This window comes from Pongo abelii, chromosome 3, assembly GCF_028885655.2.
Source record: "Pongo abelii isolate AG06213 chromosome 3, NHGRI_mPonAbe1-v2.0_pri, whole genome shotgun sequence".
Lineage (NCBI taxonomy): Eukaryota > Metazoa > Chordata > Mammalia > Primates > Hominidae > Pongo > Pongo abelii.
Genome location: NC_071988.2, coordinates 169,707,248 through 169,730,588, shown reverse-complemented (window position 1 = coordinate 169,730,588; position 23,341 = coordinate 169,707,248). Strand labels below are relative to the sequence as shown.

Below are 23,341 nucleotides of genomic sequence, written 5' to 3'. Positions count from 1 at the left end.
CTCAACAACAACAAAAAAATTAAAAATTAAAAAAATTGGCCGGGTATGGTGGTACACGCCTGTAGTCCCAGCTACTCAGGAGACTGAAGTGGGAGGATCACTTGAGCCCAGGAGGTTGAAGCTGCAGGGATCCAAGATCATGCCACTGCACTGCAGCCTGGGCAACAGAGCAAGACTTTGTATCAAAAAAAAAAGAAAAGCCCACAGATGGGAAAGATCAACAAGGGCTACAGTAGTCCAAGAAATGTTGAGGAGGTCCCCGTTGAGTAAGACAGAATACATGCAATAGAGGATTATTACATGTAATACCCCTCTATATAATAGAGGGTGCAGAGAGTAAGCTCCCAGCAACAGCTTGACATGCATAATGTACACAAAGTAATACATGGAAAAGGAGGATACAATCATTTTTATAAATGAGCACTTACTTCCTTCTGGTCTTGGGATGATGGCTGTATTAAAACTATGGGACAGCTAATAAAAGAGAATGGGAAAACAGAATTTTTTAATCAAATCAGCAAAAATTATTCAAGTAGGCACACTGAGGACCATACAAAAAAAAATACATTTTTATAAGCTTGATACTGGTTAATGTGATAGAATAAGAAATTGGTCTTCATCCCCACTTCCTGACACAGAACATCTAAACTCTTGGAATTTCCTGAGTAATAAGAACATCTTTTGTTATTCATAACAAGATCCTTTTGGTCACATGTGAGTTTATGCTAATGAGGTGACTTCTTATAGAGCCCCTGGATAGGCCATCTCAGGATGGGGCTGAATACCACAAACACCCAGTGATATTTCTTTCAGCCCTACCCACCAATCTCTTCAGCAGTGAGCTGGCGATTGAGTTCTGAAACAACGAGCTCTGATAAGCTTCCGCGTTGGTGAACACGAGGAAGTGCTGGGAGGCTGGTGTACCCACTGAGGGCATGGGGGTTCCGTGCACCCACCTCAACCTCACTTCAAACTTTGTCCTATGCATCTCTTCCACTGGGCCGTTGCAGAGTTGTAACTTTTATAATATACTACTAAATATAAGTATTTCTCTCAGTTCTGTGAGCTAATCTGGCAAATTATTAAACTGATGAGGGGTTCACGGGAACCCCCAATTTATAGCCAGTTAGCCAGGAGTATGGGAGGGTCCAGACTTGTGATAGGCACCTGAAAGTCAGGCAGTCTTGCGGGAGTGAGCGCTAAACATGTGGGATCCAACACTAACTTCAGGCAGATAGTGCGCTATGTTTTCTCAGTTAATAACACACTATCATATGCTCGGATGCAAAGATAAATAACAAAAAGGAACATCTCTGAGACTACTTTTTCTCTCCCTGAGGTATACCAAATGAGCAAAAATAAGATAAAGGGGGCAGGGTCCTTAAAAGGGATTTATTGAAAGTTTGTGTATACTTGAAATACTCAGCCGTACAGCTATGGAGTGATAAGGAAACTGCTGTATTCTAACCATTAAGATGGAGCTCATGTTTTCACCAATATTTCTAAAAATCAGTATTTACCTAAAGAGATAACTCCTGCCCATAATTTAAGTAAGTACAGCAGAAATAGCACGGTGGTAATTCTAGGCAACCTTTAAGAACTGTAAGGCTGGCAAATTATTTGCAAGGCTTACAACACCCACCAAAAATATGCAGTCCCTTCAGTGTCCCCATGTAAATACATAGCTGAATATTGTTTTTCTGCAGACTTGCCTTTGTCTGTGTATCTCTGAATTAATCACTTGGCTCCTGACTCTAAAAGAGAGGTTATATACGTCTTCAAGGTTACACTGACATTGCCAACAGACTTATTTTTCAATGACTTAGTTTTTTCGCTATGCGAACTGACTTTCCAAAGTACCATTATTTTTTTTCTGTATTTTAATAGATGCAAATCCAATATACTCCCTGCATCTCTGGGGAGATACATTCTACTGAGTGTGCTGTCTTTACTAAAGAAGATTAGTATAACCTGTTTTGGAGTCTCAGTAACCATAAACACTGTAAATACTCTTGATTCACAGCTAAAAATTTCAACAACAAAGTAAGAATAAATAGAAATAAGGCTGTGTGTGGTGGCTCATGCCTGTAATCCTAGCACTTTGGGAGGCCAAGGTGAGTGGATCGTTTGAGGTCAGGAGTTCAAGAACAACCTGGCCAACATGGTGAAACCCCGTCTCTACTAAAAATTACAAAAATTAGCTGGGCATGGTGACACACACCTGTAATCCCAGCTACTTGGGAGGCTGAAGCAGGAGAATCGCTTAAACCCAGGAGGCAGAGGTTGCAGTGAGCCAAGGTCAAGCCACTGCACTGCAGACTGGGCAACAGAGTGAGATTCCATCGATCAATCAATAGAAGTAAAATACAGAGGCTAAATGCATCCCAAATATGGTAAGATGACACCCAAATCTGACCAAGGATGCTTTGTTTTTGGCGGGGGGGGGGGGGTGTAAGAGTGATACATTCCCCAATATAGCATCAATTTTTATACTATGTTAATTTGGGTTTTCATTTTCCAAGTACTTCAAGATTACCACATGCGCTGCTGATCAGCCTCCTTGCTCTCATTTCCTATACACTCACCAATGCGCTCTCTGTTACCACAAGATAACATTAGCTTTCGCCCATTTCATAAGCTCTATTCTGAAATCTGTTTCTGCTCTAGATGATACCTCCTCTACTTCCAAACCATTCTTTTTTTTTTTTTTTCCTCAACAATGCTGAACTGGCAAATGCTTTCCAGATAAGCCTGCCTGGTACCTGCAGTGGCAGTTTATTTAGAGTCACACATAATACTTTAAGTAGAGTTTATTTAAATTGGTTCTGTGGCGTTTTCTACAATTATCCTTACTAAATCCCCAATACATAATCTGCCAAATTCTCAACTCTCAAAAGCCACTAGTCCACCAAAATGAAGGTTTCAATAGTGGCCCACAGACTGAATCTTGGTGCCTCTGGATCTATACCACTACCTTCAATTTATTCCTCAAAGCACTCTGAATACAGAGTGCTGCATAATACTGCATACTGTAAACTACTAGATGAAACTTTAAACTGTTACATCAAGCAAAACAATTACAGCAGTCACCTATAATATTGCCTGCACTATCTCACATTTCCTGTTCCATCTACACTGAGATCAAAATGCATCGCAGGCATTTATTGTGTTCATCACCCAAAGTACTGTCAAGTAGGAAAGATGAAATTGAGAATTTAGATGACTTCCTCAAGCAAAGCAAATCAGAGTGGCAAGTCAGGAAAATACAGAAATAAAAACTAATGATACACCAGTCTTATATGTACTGCTGCTTGCCCAAGCCAAATTACTAGAACGTTGAATGCTTCCATGATGATTTTTGGAATACCTGTTTCAGAAGGGAACTTTTCTCAAATACTACACAAAAATAACATAAAAATGAATGCAAGTCAACTCTAAAGGCTTTGAAATAAAACTCAACCATTGATTATTCTTACAGCTTCCTTTCCACCCAGAGCTTCCAACCACTGCTTCCTTTCCTCTTCGGAAAATGCCTGCATGGTCAAGGAAACGCCAGGCCTGAAAGACACCAGTAACAGATCAGGTTACCCCTTGGCCACTAAAAGGCAAGTTTTTCCTAAGATTTAACTGTTGTAACCTTTTTTTTTTTTTTTTACTTTTATCTGTGGTAATACATGTAACCTAAAATTTATCATCTTAACCATTTTTAAGTGTAGAGTTCAGTGGCATTAAATATGTTCACAATGTTACATAACCATCACTACCATCCATTAACAGAACTTTTTTCATCTTGCAAAACTGAAACTCTGTACCTGTTGAACAATAACTTTCAATTGCTACATAAAAGCCTAATATTCCATTGTGTGTGTATATACCACATTTTTCTTATCCATTCACAACATCCGTAGAAACTTGGGTTGCTTCCACCTTTTTGCCTGTTGCGAACAGTGCTGCTATGAACATGGATGTACAAATACCTGTTTAGGCCCCTGCTTTCAATTCTTTTGGGTATATGTCAAGAAATGGAATGGTTCATATGGAATATACACATGAATATACAAATGGCAGAGGAGCGTTAAGAAAAGATGCACCCTATCAGATGTCATGAAGGAAATGCAAATTAAAATGAAATACAACACACTCATTAGAACAGCCAAAACCCAAAACACTGACAACACCAAATGTTGAAGAGGATGTGGAGCAACAGGAACTCTTATTCATTGCTGGTGGCAATGCAAAATGGTACACTTTCAAAGTCTGGTTGTTTCTTACAAAAGTAAAAATACTCTTACTGTAGGACACAGCAATCACATTCCTTGGTAGTTAACTAAAGGAATTGAAAACTATGTCTACACAAGAACTTGCACATGGATGTTTATTCACAACTACCAAATTATGTTTGACTCACAACTGCCAAAACTTTGAAGCAGCCAAGATGTCCTCAGAAGGTGAATGAATAAACTGTAGTACATCCTGATGATGGAGTATTATTCAGTGCTAAAAAGAAATGAGCTACCGAGCCATGAGAAGACATGGAGGGAGCTTAAATGTATGCTACTCAGTGAAAGAAGCCTATCTGAAAAATCTACATACTGTGTGATTCAAGTAGATGACACTCTGGAAAAGGTTAAACTACAGAGACAGTAAAAAGATCACTGGTTGCCAGGGACTGGAGGGAAAGGGATGAACAGGTGGAGCACAAGATTTTTAGGGCAGTGAAATCTTCTGTATGATACTAGAATGATGGATACATTCAGTATACATTTGGGCAAACCCATAGAATGTACAACCCAAGAGTGAGCCCTAATGTAAACTATGAGTTTTGGGTGATTATGATGTCAAGGTAGGTTCCTCAGTTCTAACAAATGCAGCATTCTGGTGGGGGTGTTGATAATGGGGAATGCTATGCATGTGTGGGAGTTGCGGGGAATAAGGAAAATCTCTATCTTCCTCTTCTGACTGTGAACTGAAAACTACTCTTTAAAAAGTAGTCTCTCAGAAGCTTTTTTTTGAATGCAGAGTTGTCCCCTAAGCTGAGAAGGTGCATAGAAGACCAAAAGCACACTCTGGAGGAGCTAAGATCAGCCTCCTCACTGGCACCCATGAGCCTGCTGGAGAGTGGCACAACGGAAAGCTGCGGAAGCAGACTGGGGTCCAGCCACACAGGGCCTCCCTGGCCATGTGGGATGGTTTGGCTCTGGGTCCGCACCCAAATCTCATGTAGCATTTACAATTCCCAAAGTTGGAGAAGGGGCCTGGTGGGAAGTGACTGGATCATAGGGGTAGACTTCCCCCTTCTTGCTTTTGTTTTCATGACAGAGTTCTCACAGGATCTGGTTGTTGGAAAGTATATAGCCCGCCCCACACACACCCCCACCCCCACCCCGCCCCCGCTTCTCTCTCTCTTCCTCCTGATCTGGCCATGTAAGACATGCTGGCTTCCCCTTTGCCTTCTGCCATGATTGTAAGTTTCCTGAGGCCTCCCCACCCACGCCTCCTGTTCCTGTACAGCCTGCAAAACTAAGTCAATTAAATCTCCCTTCCCCTCCCCTTCTTTATTTTTGAGATGGAGTTTCGCTCTGTCTCCCAGACTGGAGTGCAATGGCGCAATCTTGGCTTACTGCAACCTCCACCTCCCAGGTTCAGGCAATTCTCCTACCTCAGCCTCTGAGTAACTGGGATTACAGGTGCACGGCCACTACACCCAGCTAATTTTTCTATTTTTAGTAGAGACAGGGTTTCTCCATGTTGGCCAGGCTGGTCTCAAACTCCTGACCAGCTCACTCCTGACAAGGTGATCGGCCCACCTCGGCCTCCTAAAGTGCTGGGATTACAGGCATGAACCACCGTGCCCAGCCTAAACCTCTTTTCTTTATAAATTATCCAATCTCAGGCAGTTCTTTGTAGCAGTGTGAGAATGAATTAATACACCATGCTAACAATTTAATTTATCCTAAGTGCCACTAAAGGTTTTTAGTAGGGGAATAGCCAGATCAGGTTAAAATTGCACATGAACAGTCTGGTTGCTGGGTGGAGAATGGACTGAAGAAAGGCAAGAGTTGACTGCAAAAAGATATCAGAAGACTAAAAGGATGATACAAAATGGCAAAAATGAAAAAAGAAACAATGAATGGGCTCGGGAAATATTCCAGAAGTGCTTCTACATGCCATGGGCAACAAAATGATGAGTATGAAAGCTGTTGCTCCAAGAATAACAAATAGAAGACAGATCAACTACAATATACCATCAGTAATAGTAAAGGAATTCAGTGACAACCACGAACCACTGTAGCAAGTAAGGACCTAATATACTTAAATATACTTACACTCTCAAAGTCAGACCATGAACCTAAGGAAATTCCTTGTCCTCTCTAGTTCCTTTTTCTTTTCCCCTGAAGTTTTCCACTGATGATCATATGTGGAGGAAAAATATTAACTCGAGATAGATGGCTGTACATTCTTCACCATTTACACATACAGCAGCAAATAGAGATGCTGGATAGGAAGAAGAATGACTGATTCTAGTAACCTAAAACACAGAAATAACTGTTGAATGATGAAGGGCTTAAAGAGTTATGACTAGAAGTACAAATACTGAAGTGAGGGAAAAAGCAATTATCAGGCTTCAGATCAAACAGCCATATTATTTCTGGATAAAAATCCAAAGAAGCATAATAAGTAAAGTATTATTATATGTCTTGCCTCCAAGCACAATGACTCAAACTTGAGCCACACAGCCCTTTGTGGAAGCCAGCAGAGAACAAATTTGTTGAAAGATGAGAGATTAAGTAGAAATGGATCATCCACAAGGAAAGAATTCCATTTGTTTATATATTGGCAAATAACGTAATGATAACTCAAAAAAGTTCCACTATTGAGAATTAACTTGCCACAGTATACGTTCTTCAGAACACTTCACACTTGCAACGCATTATTTTAACATTAAAGGGATCAGCCACTAGTATTAATTAAGGCTGGGTTCCCATCCTCTCTCAAAGACTGCTCATATTCATTTTCTATTTACTGATTCCCTGCCTCTAAAGTATTAGTGTAGGAAAAATAAAACATTTGCTAGAACATGTTTCAACCATTTCAAATTTCTCAAGTTTTTCTTTTCTAATAATCAATTGCTAGGACATCACTAAGAAAGAATGAGACTTTGAGAAACACTGGACACATTTCAAACTGCAGAAGCAATAGCAACACACTGTTAAACCAAAATATAAAAATTCTGTAGTTTTTGAAACAAAGGACATATTTTATTAATAAAATTTAATGGATGTAAAGGAAATATGGTGAATCTCAGAATAGTAAAGAACAGAAAACTTTACAAAGTACATTGGATTATTCACATTTAAATAAAAAATAAACTTTGGGAAGCTGAGGCAGGAGGATTGCTTGAACCCAGGAGTTTGAGACCAGCCTGGGCAAAATAACAAGAACCTGTCTCAAGGCGTTTTGTTGTTGTTGTTGTTGTTGTTTTTAAGTTATTTATAGATAGACAAAGAAGAGTGGAAAGGGAGGAAGGAGGGAAAAAAATAGCAATCACATCTTTGTTTCATGGAGAAGCTAAGATAACACTAGTGACTCCATTAGAGCAAGAATTAGAACTGAGAAAGTTCCAACTGGGGGTTCTTGGAGCCATATTGCTGCAATGCATTCTACTGGTTCAGCTGAGAACACTGCCATTTTCTTACTCACCTAATAATTCACTTAAACCAAACTACAATCTGAGTACCTACTAAGTTCCGGATACCATTTTAAGCTCTGGATGACTCATCACATACAGCAAGTCAGAACTGATTCCTGGTGAATACACAGGCAAAAGTATAAATTTCATGAAGGAAAAAAATAAACCAGGTGAAAAAGGGCAAGCTGCCAGGATAATCTTTATCTAAAACCCTAATTATTATCTGTAGTACCTAAGTTTGGGAATTGGAATCTGAAGAAACAATATTAAACAAGTTCTTAAATTCATAAATTCTTTTTAAAAGAATTCTTAAATTCATAAATCAGCATCTCAACCTCTTTCATTCATTCGTTCAAAAAAAAATACAAATACATGCTATCACCAATCAGGCACTACTCTCAGCCCAAGCATAAGAAACTGCCTATTATCTGTATTCTACATTTCACTCTGTATCTATTAAGTCTCTTTCAACTGCGTGTTCTATAGCTCTATCAAACCATGTAGAAGACAGGTTTTACCCTTGTGTTTTAAGTGACAGATTACTGAGCTTATACATTCAGAAAATTCACAACGAAAAAAGACAGAAACATTCACAAGTCTAAGGAGACATTATTGTAAACAGAGTAGCTATTAAGTGAATAAACAAAGAAGCAGATACCAAAACTTATAATGGTAACAATCAGGAATATTCTATTGCTTTTCTAAGAGGAATGTTGAAAAGGAAAAAAAAAAAAAAACCAAACCAGCACGTAACAAGTTCTGCCCTACATTTTATTATGAGAAGGGGAAACTGCTGAAGCCAAAAAAAGTTTTTAAAGTTATAGAAATGTAATCAGTTTCTCATAGGGTTTCTGGGAAAAAAACAAAGTATAAATCCATGAATCAAGCATTTTTTCCAGAGATGATAAAAGCATGTTGCCTAATTTTACTCAAGGTCAAGTCTTTATAGTAACTTCTTTCTTCTGTCCACCAAAAAAAAGTTTCAAATAGAGCACATGAGCAATGACAGTCAGAAGATTACACGTTCCAATGAAAGTGAATTCAAGCAATCATTAGAGAACTGTTGCTTCCACCTGGAATGTAAAAAATTATGAGAGAACATCATCCCCACTCTACCAATAAAAACAAGATGGAGAACCTATGAAATCATTGTTTTTCAAAAACTCATTTAAGAGCAAAGATGTAAAAAAGACCTAATGAATGAAAATCCAAAGAGTGACAAGCCACTCCCTGGACAGAAGACAAAGACATACAGACACACAGACACACACACACACACACGCATGCACACACACACACCCCAGCTGCTTTCATCCATGGTGAAGCAGCAAGACAAAGAGGAAACCATCACAGACAAGGAAAACAGTGGAATTTTAACAAAATTTTAAAGGTAGAACACAGGCTGGTGTGATGGTTTAGAATTCCTAGGAGACCTAGACACAGAGAGTCTGAACCTGCCCTCCAACTCTTGCCCGTGGGACCTCATGAGCTCATGAGGAAGTCTGAGAGCAGGACTGAGAGACCGCCCTGAGGTGGATCCAAGGGGCTACTCTGTGTCCTAATCCACCTACTCTGTGTCCTACTCAGAGATGGCATGGCCTGCCTGGAGGGTTTCTCGAATTGTAATCCCCACATGTCGAGAAAGGGATCTGGTGTAAGGTGTAAGGGAATGGTTCCCCCGTGCTGCTCTCCTGATAGTGATTGAGTTCTCACAAGATCTGGTGGTTTAAAAGTGTTTGGCAGTTCCTCACCCCATCCCACCCCACCCCATCTCTCTTTCTCTCTAAAGATAACCTAGGCAGAGGCTGAAACAGTTTGGAGGGCTCAGAAGAAGACAGGAAAATGTGGGAAGGTTTGAAACTTCCTACTGAATGGTTTTGAAGATGGGTGATCTTCAAAATGATCCAACCACACACAAATGGAAATCAGGTGGGAAAAGTGAAACAGAGAATCTGAAATCTCCAGGGGCAGTATCAAATGCTCTAACATACGGTAATTCGAATCCCAAAAAATAAACAGAAAATGGAGTACAAGAAACATTTGAAGGGATAATGACTAAGATTTTCTAAACCGAGTAGTAAGAAATATCAAACCTACACATCCAAGAACCTCAATGGAACCCTGGGCAAGGCAAAACAAAAAAAAAAATCATAAAAATTATTTAAAAAGAAATAAGGAAAACAACAAGAGAGAAAGACAACAGAGGAGAGAGGAGAGACTGATAAGAAAAATGGATGACTTATCATCAGAAAATAAATGGAAGCCTGAAGACAATGAAATGACTTCTTTAAGATGTATAAGGGGAAATCTATGAAAACAATTCTATATACATCAAAAATGAAGGCAATATAAAAGACATTTTCAGATAGACAAAATAGGAAAAAAATCTTCTCTAGCAGGCCTGCATTACAAGAAACGCTCAAACTAAAGGCAGCCTAAGGAACTTAAAAGAAATGGAACAAGATAAAAACCCAGTTTTGCAGAAAAGAATAAAGAAAACCACAAAGGACAAATACGTTAGTGTTAAAAAAAATATGGCCCATTCTGGCTAACATGGTGAAACCCCATCTCTATTAAAAATACAAAAAATTAGCCGGGCATGGTAGCAGGCGCCTGTAGTCCCAGCTTCTCAGGAGGCTGAGGCAGGAGAATGGCGTGAACCCAGGAGGCGGGGCTAGCAGTGAGCTGAGATCACACTGCCTAGGCAACAGAGCGAGACTCTGTCTCAAAAAAATAAATAAATAAATATATATATATATAGCCAAAAAAGTTACACCCACATGTATGCATATACCTGTATGTAAATAAACAGTAAATTTCTTTAAAAGACCACTGATAATTGATTTCATAAAGTAAAAGTAGTCATGTATAATTACTTCATAACATATGTAGTTCAAATGCTATGTAATTCCCACATTCATAGTGTATGTAGAATTAGAATATATAGTAACAAGAGCATAGAGAGTGAAAGGATGATCGGAAGTCATCCACTGTTCTAAGGGTCTTTATTTTTGAGAAGGCAGACATTATGATTATTTTAAAATCCATGTTATACTCTGAGACACTATCTAAAAAATACATTAAAAGGCATAACTAAAAATCATTAGAAAAGGCAACAGCAAAAAAACTAAGAAAAGCAAACATGGAAACTAGAAATCAAAATCAAGATGGCAGATTAAAGCTATACGTATCAAAAATTATATATGGATCGGCTCGGCATAGTGGCTCATGCCTGTAATCCCAACACTTTAGGAAGCCAAGGAAGGATGATGGCTTGAAGTCAGGAGTTCAAGACCAGCCTGGGCAACACAGCAAAACCCCAAGTCTACAAAAAAATGGTAATAATAACAAAATAATAATAATTATATATAAACTAAAACTCTGCTTAAAAAGGAATGGCTAGCATATTTTTTAAAAACAGAACTCAAGTATATGCTGTTTATAAAAAAAAAAAAAACAAAGTTTAAACATAAAGAATCAGATAAAAGGAAAAGGGTGAAAAAAGCCATGCTGTACAAACAGTATAAGAAAGCAAGTGTAGCTATATTACTGTTAGAAAGTAGATTTCAAGATAATTATTAGCACAGAGAGATATTTCATAAAAGGGTCATTAAGACAATATGTACACATGCAAAAAAATCCTTTCGATATTCAATACATATTGATAGACTATAAACTGTTTTCTCTGACTAAAAGAGTACTTAAGTAGAAAAAAAGCAATAATATTACATGTGGAATATCTCCAGCCATTTGGAATTTTTAAAAAATACTTCTAAATATCACGTTTTCGATCTATAGCCTAATCACATAAGGAAATAAATCATTTTTAACTGAATTATAATAAAAACAGCTGAAATAGTCCTTAGGAGAAAATTTATAGATTCATCTATAAACATCTCAAAAACAAGGTGTAAATTTAATGATCTGTGCTTCTAACTCAGGGAATGAAAAGAAAAATCCAAAGTTAAAAAAAATAAATTCAGAAACGAATGAAATAAAAAGTGGTTAATATGGATTCTCTGAAAATATTAACAAAATTGATAAACCTCTAGGCAAGACTTATCAAGAAAATACGAAACAAAAATCCCTACCAAGCATAAGTTACCATTATAAATCCTATAGATATGAAAGGAACAAGTATATATGACATTTATGCCAATAAAGTCAACAACTCAGAGAAAATAAATTCCCTGAAAACCAGTTTATCAAAACCCAAGAAAAATAGGAAATCTGAATATCATTATATCCTCTAAATAAAATGAATTTACAATTTTTAAACTTCTCACAAAGAAAACTCTAGGCAAAGATGACTTCATAGGTGAATTACCTCAAACACTTAATACCAATATGACACACACATTTATGAAAAAACAGTGAAGAAGGGAAAACTTCCCAATTCTTCTGTAGCCATCTTAACCTTGGTACCAAAACCAGACAAGGACATAAAAAATGAAGATCATAACACACACATCTCTCATGAACATAAATTTAAAAATCCTTAACCGAATACTAGCAAAATGGATGAAGCAGGTACAAAAAGCTAGTACATCATGACCAAGTAGAGTTTAATCTCAGAAATGTGAGGTTAACTTATAAAATTCAGTGTAATTCACATCCAAAGATTAAAGAAACATATTTAATGATCACTTCAAGAGACACTGAGAAACATTTTGTCAAAATTCCAACCAATTCATGCTTAAAACTGGGAATAAAAACTTCCTCAAAATGAAAAGGGCATCTACAAGCACTTTTCAGCTAATGTTACACTTTAAATAATGAACACTTTTCCTAAGATCAGGAACAAGGCAAGATGGCCAATAACACCACTTCTGCCAAACGTTTTACAGGCAATCTCAGGCAGTGTAGGCAGGCAAGTAAAAGAAATAAAAAGCACACAGATTGGAAAGGAAGAAATAAGGCTGTCTTTTTTTTTTTTTTGAGATAGGGTCTCTCTCTGTTGCCCAGGCTGTAGTACAGTGACACGATTATGGCTCACTGCAGCTTTGAACCTCCTGGGCTCAAGCTGTCTTCCCACCTCAGCCTCCTGAGTAGCTGGGACTATGGGCACATACCACCATACCTGGCTTTTTTTTTTTTTTTTTTTTTTTTGAGACAGGGTCTCATTATCTCATTATATTGCCCAGGCTGGTCTCTAACCCTGAGCTCAAGTGATCTTCCTGCCTCAGCTTCCTAAAGTGCTGGGATTATAGGTGTCAACCACCATGCCTGGCCCTAATGCAGTTTTTATCACATATAAAATCACTGTGTACATTTAAAAATCCTAAAGAAACTGCCAGAACTAACAGAACTAATAAGTGCACTTAGCAATATTGTAAGATACAAAAACCAAGTATGTTTCTACATGCTAATAGTGACCAGTTGGAAATTAAAGGTAAAACAAATATCATTTTAAATTATCATGCAGAAACATAAAATATTTAGGAAAATTTAACATCAAAAAAAAATTCCCATGACTTCTATGCCAAAAACTGTAAAACATTACTGCGATAAATGGAAAGTCTAAATAAATGGAAAATCAAGTTCATGAACTGTAAGGTTCTATATTCACAATATTGACCTATGGGTTTTGGGGGTTTTCTTGTAAAAATAAATTAATTCTAAAATTTATATGGAAACACCAAGGACTTACAATAGCCAAAATTGTTTTAAAAAGAACAGAGGACTTGTACCACCTGACTAATGATACAGTAATCAAGGTAAGTGTGTTACTGGCAAAAGAACAGACAAAGAGATGCAACAGAATAGAGAATCTAGAAATAGACCTACAGATGCACAGTCAAGTGATTTTTTAGAAAGGTGCCAAAGCAATTAAATGAGAGGCAAGTCTATCAATAGTGATGGAAATACTGGCTATTCACCTGGGGAAAAAATAAACAAACCTCAACCATCATGTCTCACACCATACATCCCCCAAAAATCTTCGCGAGTCATGGACTAATTATAAAGCTTTTAAAAGAAAACATCGGAAAATTTCTTCAAAACCATAGAGTAAAAGAAAAATTTCTTGGTGCAAAAAGCCCTACTAATAAAATGTTTTTAAACTGATAAATTCAACTTCAAGTTAAAATGTTCTTCTCATCAAAAGACACTGAAGAAAAAGATAAGCAAGCCACAGATCAGAGAAAATATTCACTATTATTATATCTGGTAAATGATTTGTTTCTAAATAATTCCTACAATTCAGTAACAAAAAGAACAACAACACAATTTTTAAATGGGCAGAAGATTTTAATAGACACTTCATGACAGAAGAAACATAAATGGCCAATAAGCACAGGAAGAAGTGCTCAACATCTCTAGTCAAAATCGGCTAAAATGAAAAAGAGTAACATAACCAAAGGTTAGTAAGGAAGTGGAGCAAATAGAACTCTCATACATTGCTGGTGGGAGGGTAAAATTACTTTGTAACCTTAATTGCCTGAGAAGTCAAACATACATATACCATACCCCAGCAATCCCACACCAAAGTATTTATGCAAGATTAATAAAAACATATCTCCACAAAAACTCTTGTACAAAACTTTTGATTCTGGCTTTATTTTCAGAAAAGCTAAAGATTTTTCTATGGCCCATGCTCCAGTATCCTTCAGCATACAATTTAAAAATAAATCCATATTAATGTCAATTCAGATTTCCATTTAAATATCAGAGCCAATATAAAATGTGTCTTTCAATACACCACCACCACCAATATCATCTTTAGGGAAAATTCTTACATTCTATGAAAAACACAGAGGCCTATATACTAGAAATGCTGCTTATAATTCTACCCACTCCATGTTCTACCAGTTCCACTAAAATTCTTTTAAAATAACTTACGTTGTTCTTCTTTCTACACTGGTATCTTGTTAGTTCCCGAGTAACTGATCATCATTGAACAAATCACATGGAAAAGTCAAGACACAGAGCCCTTTCCATTTGGCTTTACTTCATTGCTTATACTATAACCAAATTAAGCTATGGTTACTTTTTATTGAAATATATATATATAGTTCTATATATAGACTATATAAATATATATGAAATACATATGAAATATGTGAAATATGTGACATATTTATTGATATATATAGAAATATAAAAATACATATCTTTCTATATATATATTGAAATATATATCTGTATTTCAATAAAAAGGTATAATTCCACTTACATAAAAAAATTTACATTTAAAAAGTTTACTTCCTGCTGGGTGCGATGGCTCATGTCTGTAATCCCAGCACTTTGGGAGGCTGAGGCAGGTGGATCACCTAAGGTCAGGAGTTCAAGACCAGCCTGATCAACATGGTAAAACCCGTCTCTATTAAAAATACAAAAATTAGCTGGGCATGGTGGCTCACACCTGTAATCCCAGCTACTCAGGAGGCTGAGGCAGGAGAATCGCTGGAACCCGGGAGGCAAAGGTTGCACTGAGCCAAGATCACGCCATTGCGCTCCAGCCTGGGGGACAGGGCAAGACTCCATCTCAAAAAAAAAAAAAAAAAAGTTTACTTCCATTCAATTCCACAAGTATTTGTAGGGGTCTCTATCTTATCGCATGCATTAAATCAGGACTTCTCAACAGTGGCACTCCTGACATTTTGGACCAGATGATGTTTTGTTGCAGAAGCCCGCGCTGTGCCCTGGAGGGTGTTCCGCAGCACAGCTGTCCTCTACCCTCTAAATGTCTGTAGCAACTCCCTGCCCTCTTCTAACCCCCAGCCCCCAAACACACAGTTAAAATACATTATATCACTGTCTCCAGATATTGCCCAGTGTCCCCTGGGAGCAACATCACTCACACTTGAGAACCTCTGATTTAAAGGATTATCTCAACATGTGTTCTCCATACTTCCTGTGATTCCTTTTTTGCCTTGGGCCCCCTTCCTCTGAACCTCCAAACTGGTTACCTCATCTTCAAGAGTCAATTTTAAAAATCACTTTCTTTAGTAAGCTCTCTCAGCCAACCCCACACTCCCCCATGCTGCTCAACTCCCACAGTACCTTAGACCTCTGAACTATTACTTGCTTCTAAATCCTCCTGATCTGTGAGTTCCCTCAATTTCAAGTCTTTTAATTTCTAGTTTATCGTTGCATCCTCAGTGCCAAAAACAGCCAACAATTGTCTAGATGCCTGGATGTGAGGCTCTATAAAATGCTTACAAATATTAGTACAGTTAGTGTGTTACACAAACATTCTTATATACAGTCAAATTGCATGGGCTTCTGAAGGCAACATGCTCTTAACTCACTCTTTTAAACTGAGAAACCGTACAGCATCATGCAAACAGATAATAAAGTCGCTGGTATAAAATCACTGTAAAACGCCCAATGCTTCAGATACATAGGTGATTTCCTCCTCTCTTCCTCAACATAAAAATATAAATAAGTGAATTCTACAAGTCAGAAGCATCTTGCCATCCTTTCAAGAGTGATATGGGAACCAGACAAAATGAAACCAAATATAATATTCGAAATGTCAGATTAATGAGAGCAAAACAGGAAGCATTTTCTTTAAGCAGTGCCTGAATGTGATGTGTGGGAGAACTTTCACAGAATGGGTAATTATTTATCAAGCAAATGTGTGGGGGGGTCACAGCACAAAGTGGCATGTGGCAAGCATGCCAACGAAGCTAACAGCATGTTATGTAACACAATTGTTGGGGCGGGGGAAGGGTGATATTCCACCCTTCAGGGAAGAAAGCTACACCTCCTGACAGACTACAGCTTGCCATGGAGAAAACATCCATACAAAATACAATGTCTCCAACCTAAAAAAAATGAGAGACCTAATCATTTCACAGCCCATGGTCTCTGAAATGTGGCTGACGTCATGTAGTGATAGTTTACAGTGATTTAAGACCCTTCTTTTAGCTATGGTAGGTATTTATTTGCAGCTGTGTTCCATTGTTTAAAATAGCTCTATTGAGATGTAAGTCACACCATAAAACTTACCCACTGACAACGTACAGTTCAACAGCTTGTAACATAGCCACAGAATTGCATAACCATCACCAAAATCAATTTTAGAACATTTTTATCACCCTAGGGAGTAAAAAGAAAACCTGTACCCATCAGCCATCACTCCCCATTTCTTTCCAAACCTCTAGACCTAGATAATCACTCACTTATTCTCTATCTATATAGATGTGTCTGTCCTGCACATTTCATATAAATGGAACCATATATACATGACCTTTTATGACTGGCTTCTTTCACTGAGTGTTATGTTCTCAAGTGTCATTCATACAGTAGCATGTATTCATTTTTCATCGTATGGCTATACCACCTTTTATTTATCCATTCATCTCTTAACAGACATTTAGGTTGTTTCTACTTTTTGGCTATTATAAATAATGCTTCTATGAACATTCATTCACAAGCTTCTGTGTAAACACATGCTTTCATTTCTCTTGAATGTACAGCTAGGAGCAGAATCTCTGGGTCAGAGGGCAATGTTATGTTTCGTTTTCTGAAGAACTGCTAAACTGTTTTCCAAAGCAGCATTCCATTTAAATTCTCACTCTCAGTGTATGAGGATTTTCAATTTCTCTACATTCTTGCCAGTACTTGTTATTATCTGACTTTTTATTTATAGCCATCCTAGTAGATATAAAGTGGTATCTCACTGTGGTTTTGATTTGCATTTCCCTAACAGCTAACAATATTAAGCATTTTTTCATGTGTTTATTGGCCACTTGTGTTTTTTGTTTTTTTGTGGTTTTTTTTTTGTGATGGAGTCTCGCTCTGTTGCCCAGGCTGGAGTCCAATGGCGTGATCTCAGCTCACTGCAACCTCCGTCTCCTGGGTTCAAGTGATTCTCCTGCCTCAGCCTCCCGAGTAGCTGGGACTATAGGCACCCACCACCACACCCAGTTAATGTTTGCATTTTTAGTAGAGACAGGGTTTCACCATGTTGGCCAGGCTAGTTTTGAACTCCTGAACTCAGGTGATCTGCCCACCTCGGCCTCCCAAAGTGCTGGGATTATAGGCATGGGCCACTGTGCCCAGCCAACCACTTGTGTATTTTCTTTGGAGAAATGTCTAAATTCAGGTCTTTTGACCATTTCATTGTTATTTGTCTATATATTATTGAGTTACAATGGTTCTTTATATATTCTAGAAACAAGTCCCTTATCAGACATTATTTTCAAATCTGTGGTCTTAAATGCTGTCTCTCAGCTAAGAAAAATTCAAAGTAACCCTTTGGTAAATTGAGGGAGAAAAAAAATGAAGCACACATCCATCTAACCATTGATAATCAAAGTAGTAATGGCTAGCTGGGCTCCGCCCCACCCTCCATTAGCCATTCTCCCATTGGTTCTCAGTAATAGTAAAGTACTAAAACAACACATGGACCTCTGAAAACAAAAGACAGCAATTTCCCAACCTTAGGATTTAGAAGCCTCCCTTGCAACTAGGTATAACCATATAACTCCATTCCAGCCAATGGGATGTAGTGTGAGCAAAAGTAGTCTATGCAACCACTGGAAAATGTCCCTACAACCACAGACAGTGCTATGTGATAAATAGAATAGTGCTATATGCTGTCTCGTGCCTCCGGTGACTGATAAAACTAAACCATGCTCAAGAGAGAGCAGGATTATATCAGCTGTGATCTGGCAGCCTCTGGGCTTCCCAAACAGGAGAAAAAACAAACTTTAACCCCGTTTAAGCCATTTTGTTTTGACTTTTTGTTATATGCAACCAAATCTGATCTAAAATAACGCCACAAATAAGTAAAAGCTGTTGATTTATATCTACACAGATCAAATGCAAGCCCAGCCTCCACTGTGCAGTTTATTAAATATCACCTACTTCAAAATGCTACCTGGCTGCCCTTCCAACACAGGAAATAAAAAAATAGCAAAAACAGATACTTGTAAAGAAGACAAAATATGTTTACATTAGACATATACAATCAACTGAGAAATTGCTATAAGAAGGTACCCAATATGAGGGCCAGGTGTGGTGGTTCATGCCTGTAATCCCAGCACTTTGGGAGGCAGAGGCAGGCAGATCACCTGAGGTCAGGAGTTCAAGACCTGCCTGGCCAATATGGTGAAACCCCATCTCTAACAAGGGAAATACAAAAATTAGCCAGGCATGGCAATGTGCGCCTGTAATCCCAGCTACCTGGGAGGCCGAGGCAGAAAAATCACTCAAACCTGGGAGGCAGAGGTTGCAGTGAACCGAGATTGTGCCATTGCACTGCACACTGGGTGACAGCAGCAAAACTCCATCTCAAAAAAAAAGAAGGTACCCAATACGAACCTTGTACAAACTGCATCAGAAATGCATTTATAATACCCACACACTCCACAACAAGTTAGGTTTATTTTTCTTGAAGCAGAATGAAGTCACTAGAGCTCACAGTATAGCGGTGTGGTGCAGAAGAAAAGGATAGTTGACTGACAGTTGCTTGACTGAATCTAATCACAGTTCAGTCACTTCTGAGCAACAATTCAATTTCATTTAATCCAGTACAAATCTGTTAAATGTCCACCATGTATAAAGCATTACATGTGGTATTGTGATACTAAGTAACACTAAGTAAGACAGTGTTCCTACCCTCATGGAATTCATAATCTAACAGACAAGGAACAAATTTCTTATAATTCCCTGATTCCTGATTCTACCTAGGAATCAGGAGAGTAGACAAGAGAAGAGCCTATCTCATTCACACTTTTCACTAAATAATGCTTTCGAAGCCTCAAAACTACAGATCTCAAAGTACATTCACCTTCTGCCAGCAGATTTTGCTCCACATGAGACTAACTGTAAGACACAGACGGTGGTGAATGGCAGGAAATTAAGGAACCCCAAACAGTATCTACTAATAACAGCAAACCAGAATAGATGTTTCTCTGTTTAGAAATGAGGAAATAAACCATTAAAAGGGGGGAGTCTGTAATTGTTTTTAAAAAGCAGCTTGATCTTTTAGACTAAAGGATATGAACACACCAAAAAAATTATTTTCCAAGTTAACCAAGGAGCTTTAGAAAAAGTTTGGACTTAAAATAAGCATGTATAACTTTTAAGAAAAAATAAAGGTTTACATATTAGTATTCATATGGTAGGAATGAATTCACATACCTATATAACATGTTAGAGGAATGTAACTACCCCCACTCCCACTCCCAAGACTCACTGGAAAACTTTCAAAAAACAATCACCGTTCACCACATCGACACTGTTTGAAATGCCTTTTAGACACCCCAGAAGCAATACTGAGTAGGCAGCTGGATATAAGAAGCTGGAGGTCAGGGACAAGATCCAGGTAGAGAGAATAAATTTGCAAGTTACCAACATACGGATGGCACATAAAGTCGTAAGACTGGACAAGGTCATAAAAAAGTGTGAGTGAAGAGCGAAAACATCTAAGGGGTAAACCCCAGAGAACTCCAACATCCAGGGGTCTGGGAAACAAAGAACTGGCAAAGAAGTATAAAAAGTGAAGAAGTCAGTGATGCAAGAGGGAGGTGTGATGTCCTTGAAGCAAGTGTATGATGGAGGAGAGAGTGATGGGCCATGTCAGGGATGCTGAGAGGAAAAGACCATGAGCACTGGGAATCGACCACCAGGCACAGCGACAGGGAGACCACTGATGACCTCAACAAAAACAACTGCAGTGGAGAGAAAGGGCAAAGGCCTCAGTAGACAGCTCAAAAGAGAAGAGGAAATAAATAAGAAAAAAAAAAATTTTTTTTTTTTTTTTGAGATGGAGTCTCGCTCTGTCGCCCAGCCTGGAGTATGGTGGTGCCATCTCAGCTCACTGCAACCTCCGCCTCCCAGGTTCAAGCAATTCTCCTGTCTCAGCCTCCTGAGTAGCTGGGACTACAAGCGCCTGCCACCACACCCGGCTAATTTTTGTATTTTTAGTAGAGATGGGGTTTAACCATATCGGTCAGGCTGCTCTTGCACTCCTGACCTCAGGTGATCCGCCCACCTCGGCCTCCCAAAGTGCTGGGATTACAGGCGTGAGCCATCGCACCTGGCCAGGAAAGAAATTTGAGACCATAAATATAACAGCTTTTTGAAGAACTGTTCTTGTTTATAGGAGTTAAAAAATGGGCAGTAAATTAAAGGGAAGGGTGGTTTCATTGGTGATGGTGGCTGTAGTGGCTTTTGTTTTTTTAAGATGAATGAAATAAGAGCATTTCACTTGCTGCCGGGAGGCAAAACTAATGTTAACAACAAAGAAAAAGTAGAGTTGCTTGAGTAATATCCTGGAGCAGTGGAGAGAAGATGGGAAGAGGAAATGGAAACACCTGAACAGAGGAGTTGGACTCCATCAGGAACACAGGCAGCTCCCACAGGCAAGGAGGAAAGGCAGGGTGTCTGGGTACTGAGGGTGGAGGTGGGTGTCTAGAGCGGGAAAGAGCTCTTGTTACGGCTTCTATTTTCACAACAAAATAGGACACAAAGTCATCAGGAAAGGAAGGCAGTGTCAGAGCTTAAAAGAGAGAGGAAAATATAAAATATTCAACTGGGAGTATACAGCAACTCAGGAAACACAGCATGAGCCGGGCAGGGTGACTCACGCCTGTAATTCCAGCACTTTGGGAGGCCGAGGCAGGTGGATCTCTTGAGTTCAGGAGTTCAAGGTGAAACTGAAACTCCGTCTACTAAAAATACAAAAATTAGTCAGGTATGGTGGCACACACCTGTAGTCCCAGCTACTCAGGAGGCTGAGGCATGAGAACTGCTTGAACCCGGGAGGCGGAGGTTGCGGTGAGCAGAGATGGTGCCACTGCCCTCCAGCCTGGGTGACAGAGCGAGACTCTATCTCAAAGAAAAAAAAAGAAAAAGAAAACACAGTATGATCAGTGGCTACCATGAATGGCCTATTGGAGGACAGTGGTCATGTATTTGAAGTGATCCCATGAATACAGTAGAACTTGCTTCTCTAGAAAGAGAGAAGGCACAACTGAATCTTAAGTTGGGATTGTGCAAACAAGCAAAATAAAGAAGGAAAGCAGCAGTGGAGTGGAGGGTATTAAAAAGGGACTATGATGAGTGACTATGAAATTTCAACTAGTTAAGGAAGAAAGTGAGTGCACGAGGAACAGCAGATTGTAGGGCTTAACTGAGGAATCTAAGGGTACTTATTAGGAAAGAAGGTGGTAGAAAGAGAAAGTCTTGCAATCAGGATTGCTGAGGACTGCAGTTCCTTGCAATGACAAGGTCTAAGGAATGAACACCGGAGAGAACGGCTGAGGTACGGTAAAGAACAAGGTCACTGAAGGAGAGGAACTTAACAAGTCAAGATGCCAAGTGCTGAAAGCATCATCTGAAGCCATACTGAAATTACCAAGACTTGTAAAAAGAGCAGAATTGGCAATGCAACGGTTGAGTATCCTTTATCCAAAATGCTTGCGACCAGAAGGGTTTTGGATTTCAATTTTTTTTGGATTTTAGAATATTTGCACATACAAAATGAGATACCTTGGGAATGGAAACCAAATCTCATCAAGAAATTCATGTATGTTTCATATACCCCTTATACATGTAGCCTGTAGGTAACTTTGTACAACATTTTTAATAATTTTGTGCATGAAACGAAGTTCTGACTACAACCCATCACATGAGGTCAGGTATGGAATTCTCCACTTGTGGCATTATGCCAGTGCTAAAAAAGCTTTGCATTTGGAAGCATTATAGATCTCGGATTTTAGGATTAGGGAGCTAAACATTCTAGAAGCAGTTCAAAACACAGAAAAGGGTAAGAAAACTACATATTACAGAGAGATACACTTTCAAGTGTGAAACCATGAGAATGGATGGATACAGAAAAACAACTATAGGAAATGGCAACATTTAAAGGAGCAACAGCCAAACTGGAGAGGACCAAGAGATCTGAGGGAGAACCAGAACAGTTAACTGTCATGGAAGTAAAAGGATGGAGAGTTTCAGGAGGTCAAACGTGAATAACAAATCAAATGCTGCCACAGCCACCAAGCTCTGTACCCAATTTCCTCCCAGGTTTCTCTTCATAATGACCCACAGCAATCTAACTCAACATGACTGATATGGTTTGGCTGTGTCCCCACCCAAGTCTCATCTTGAATTGTAGCTCCCATAATCCCCATATGTTGTGGGAGGGACCTGGTGGGAGGTAACTGAATCATGGGAATGGGTTTCTCCCATGCTATTCTCGTGACAGTGAATAAGTCTCACAAGATCTAATGGTTTTTATAAAGGGCAGTTCCCTGCACACGTTCTCTTGCCTGCTGCCATGTAAGATGTACCTTTGCTCCTCTTTCGCCTTCTGCCATGATTATGAGGCCTCCCCAACCATATGGAACTGTGAGTCCATTAAACCTCTTTTTCTTTATAAATTATCCAGTCTTGGGTATTTCTTCATAGCAGTGTGAAAATGAACTAATACAATGACCCAAACTAATTTCACTGTCTTCCCCCATCCTTATGCCCCCACTGTTTCCCACCTTAGTAAATGGTACCATCTAGCTACTCAAGCCAGAAACCTTCCCCACTCCTTCACCCTCTACTGCAACATCCAGTTTATCCCCAAAAATCTACCCCACTTGGCTCCACCCCCACTGCCACCACACCAATCCTGGCCCTCTCACCCTGTCCTTAAACTACTTCCTCTTGTCCCCTCCTGCTACCTCCAGATCTTTCTTACTC

At 38.9% G+C, this 23,341-nt stretch overlaps 1 protein-coding gene across 4 annotated transcripts in view; it reads right to left on the bottom strand.

Moving 5' to 3' along the window:
- ARHGAP10 (Rho GTPase activating protein 10) overlaps positions 1–23,341 on the bottom strand; it is a 336,765-nt gene that overhangs the window by 162,766 nt on the left and 150,658 nt on the right. For all 4 annotated transcript variants that reach the window (XM_002815196.5, XM_009240367.4, XM_054554568.1 and 1 more), the window contains 2 exons: positions 3,477–3,558; positions 429–474 (listed from right to left, as the gene is read on the bottom strand). In XM_002815196.5, coding sequence (XP_002815242.2) covers positions 429–474; positions 3,477–3,558 — 128 coding nt within the window. The remainder of the gene's footprint in view (positions 1–428; positions 475–3,476; positions 3,559–23,341) is intronic.